At 35.8% G+C, this 2,590-nt stretch overlaps 1 protein-coding gene across 1 annotated transcript in view; it reads left to right on the forward strand.

The window, feature by feature from the left end:
• Positions 1-283: 283 nt before the first annotated feature.
• The window catches only part of SCN8A (sodium voltage-gated channel alpha subunit 8), a 53,969-nt gene continuing 51,662 nt past the window's right edge, over positions 284-2,590 (forward strand). Inside the window, exon 1 of the mRNA XM_033520218.1 lies at positions 284-694. Within this exon, the coding sequence (XP_033376109.1) occupies positions 419-694 (276 nt within the window). The 5' untranslated portion in view covers positions 284-418. The remainder of the gene's footprint in view (positions 695-2,590) is intronic.

Here is a 2,590-nt window from a genome sequence, read left to right on the forward strand (position 1 = left end):
ATTATATATATTATATTTTATTTATTATATTCATTTATTATATTTATTATATTTTATTTATTAATTATATTAATTTATTGTATTTATGTATTTTATATATGATATTTTATTTATGATATTTTATTTATTATATTTATTTATTATATTTATTTATTATATTTTATTTGTTATATTTTATTTATTATATTTTATTTATTATATTCATTTATGATATAAATTTATTCTATTTGACGTATTAATCATATTTATCTATTATAACTCTGCCCACCCTCCGTCTCTCCAGGCTTTCCCCCGTGAGGATTTGAGGATCAGGGTGTGGAGCTGTGCCATGCCCTGACCCCGTCCTGCTGCTCTCCCCCCAGAGCCTGCCCTGCCCAGAGGTGCAACATCTGCAAAGAAGCAGCTGCAGGATGAAAAGATGGCAGCGCGGCTGCTGGCACCACCGGGCCCCGAGAGTTTTAAACCCTTCACTCCGGAGTCGCTGGCCAACATCGAGAAGCACATCGCGGAGATGAAGAAGAAGCAGCGCTCCAAGCAGGACAGCAGCCACCGCGATGACGACGAGGACAGCAAACCAAAACCAAACAGTGACCTTGAGGCGGGCAAGAACTTGCCTTTCATCTACGGGGACATCCCTAAAGGGCTGGTTGCTGTGCCACTGGAGGACTTTGACCCTTATTACATGACCCAGAAAGTGAGTCTGCAAGAGAGGACTTTGCTAAAGAGCCTTTTGATTCTTATTTTTTCTTTCTATTCTTATTTATCTTTTTATTCTTAGTTTTTCTTTTTATTTTTATATTTTTTTATCCTTATTCTTATTTTTTTATCCTTATTTTTTCTTTTTATTTTTATATTTTTNTTTTTTTATCCTTATTTTTTCTTTTAATTCTTATTTTTTCTTTCTATTCTTATTTATCTTTTTATTCTTATTTTTTCTTTTTATTCTTATTTTTTCTATTTATTCTTACTTATCTTTTTATTCTTATTTTTTCTTTTTATTCTTATTGATTTTATCTTTTTATTCTTATTTTTTTATTTTTATTTTTATTTTTTTAACCTTATTCTTATTTTTTTATCCTTATTTTTTCTTTTTATTCTTATTTATCTTTTTATTCTTATTTTTTCTTTTTATTCTTATTTATTTTTTCTTTCTATCCTTATTTTTTCTTTTTATTCTTATTTTTTTCTTTTTATTCTTATTAATTTTTTCTTTTTATCCCTATTTTTTCTTTTTATTCTTATTTTTTCTTTCTATCCTTATCTTTTCTTTCTATCCTTATTTTTTCTTTCTATTCTTATTTTTTCTTTCTATCCTTATTTTTTCTTTCTATCCCTATTTTTTCTTTCTATCCTTATTTTTTCCTTTTTATTCTTATTTTTTCTTTCTATCCTTATTTTTTCTTTTTATTCTTATTTATTTTTTCTTTCTATCCTTATTTTTTCTTTCTATTCTTTTTTTTTTATTATTATTCTTTGGGTACAATTTAAACAGAAGACAAAAAAATTGGGAGTTTTGGGTGGGGTTGGTTTGGTTGGTTTTGGGTTTTTACCTATTTTCCTGTGAGGTTTAATAGACATGATGTGATCAGTGTTGAAGGATGGAGTTAGGAGAACAAGCTCTGGAAACTAAAAATAGTTCAAGCTGTGCTAATGTGCCAATTCCAACCCTCAGAGCAATAAGAAAAATTTAATTGAGGGGTAACAGGAAAGGTTTCAGCGTGCATTTCACCACTTACACAAATTCACTGCAAAGCTGATGGTTGTGAAGCGCTGGGACTCAGAATCATGGCAAAAAAGGAGACAAATGAACTGATTTTCATCTTAATTTCTGTGTGGAGCTAAGGTGATGTGGCAGGGGACATTTGGGGGCGCTTGGCAAACTCTGCTGGGGACGAGGGGACCCACTGGTGATGGACTGAGGAGCGTGCTCACTGATTCTTTTTGCTTTTAGAAGGTTCAAAGTGAGGTTCTTTAGTGTTTAATTTGATTGCTTTGTGTGACACAAGTGTACCTGAGGCTCAGCTGTGGCTCTGGGGGAGCTGCAGGTGGAGCTGGGTGGGTGACAGGAGCTGTGACGTGGCTGTTCACAGCTGGCTGAGTGTGAAATCTGTGTCCTGGGGGACCAACATTCCATGAGTTTTTGTTGGGACAGACATTTGTGCCGTGCTCAGAGGTGACTCCGTGCCTGGCAGGGCAGCACTCGGGTGGGATCAGCTGAATTTGGGGAGTGAGGAGTGGAACTGGCCCTGCATTCACTCTCTTTTTTCATTTAATGGTTTTTTTTCTGGTGTCCAGGGTGCTGAGAGCAGGTTCTGCCTCAGAGCAGGGCTGTGGAATTTGGGGATCTGGGTGTTGCCCAGCTGATGTGGTCCTTCAGGAGATGCTGTGGGAAGAAGGCAGCTTAGTTATCCTCAGGAATAATCCTCATTTCTTTAACAAATATTTCCTCTTTATTAAACCAGCCTGGCTGTGGTGAGAGCAGCTCATGGAATTCCAGGGTGGTTTGGGATGGGAGGGACCTTAAAGCCCATCCAGGGACACCTTTCACCATCCCAGGCTGCTCCAAACCCCTCCAGCCTGGCTTTGGGCA

Source organism: Parus major, linkage group LGE22 (genome assembly GCF_001522545.3).
Source record: "Parus major isolate Abel linkage group LGE22, Parus_major1.1, whole genome shotgun sequence".
Classification (NCBI taxonomy): domain Eukaryota; kingdom Metazoa; phylum Chordata; class Aves; order Passeriformes; family Paridae; genus Parus; species Parus major.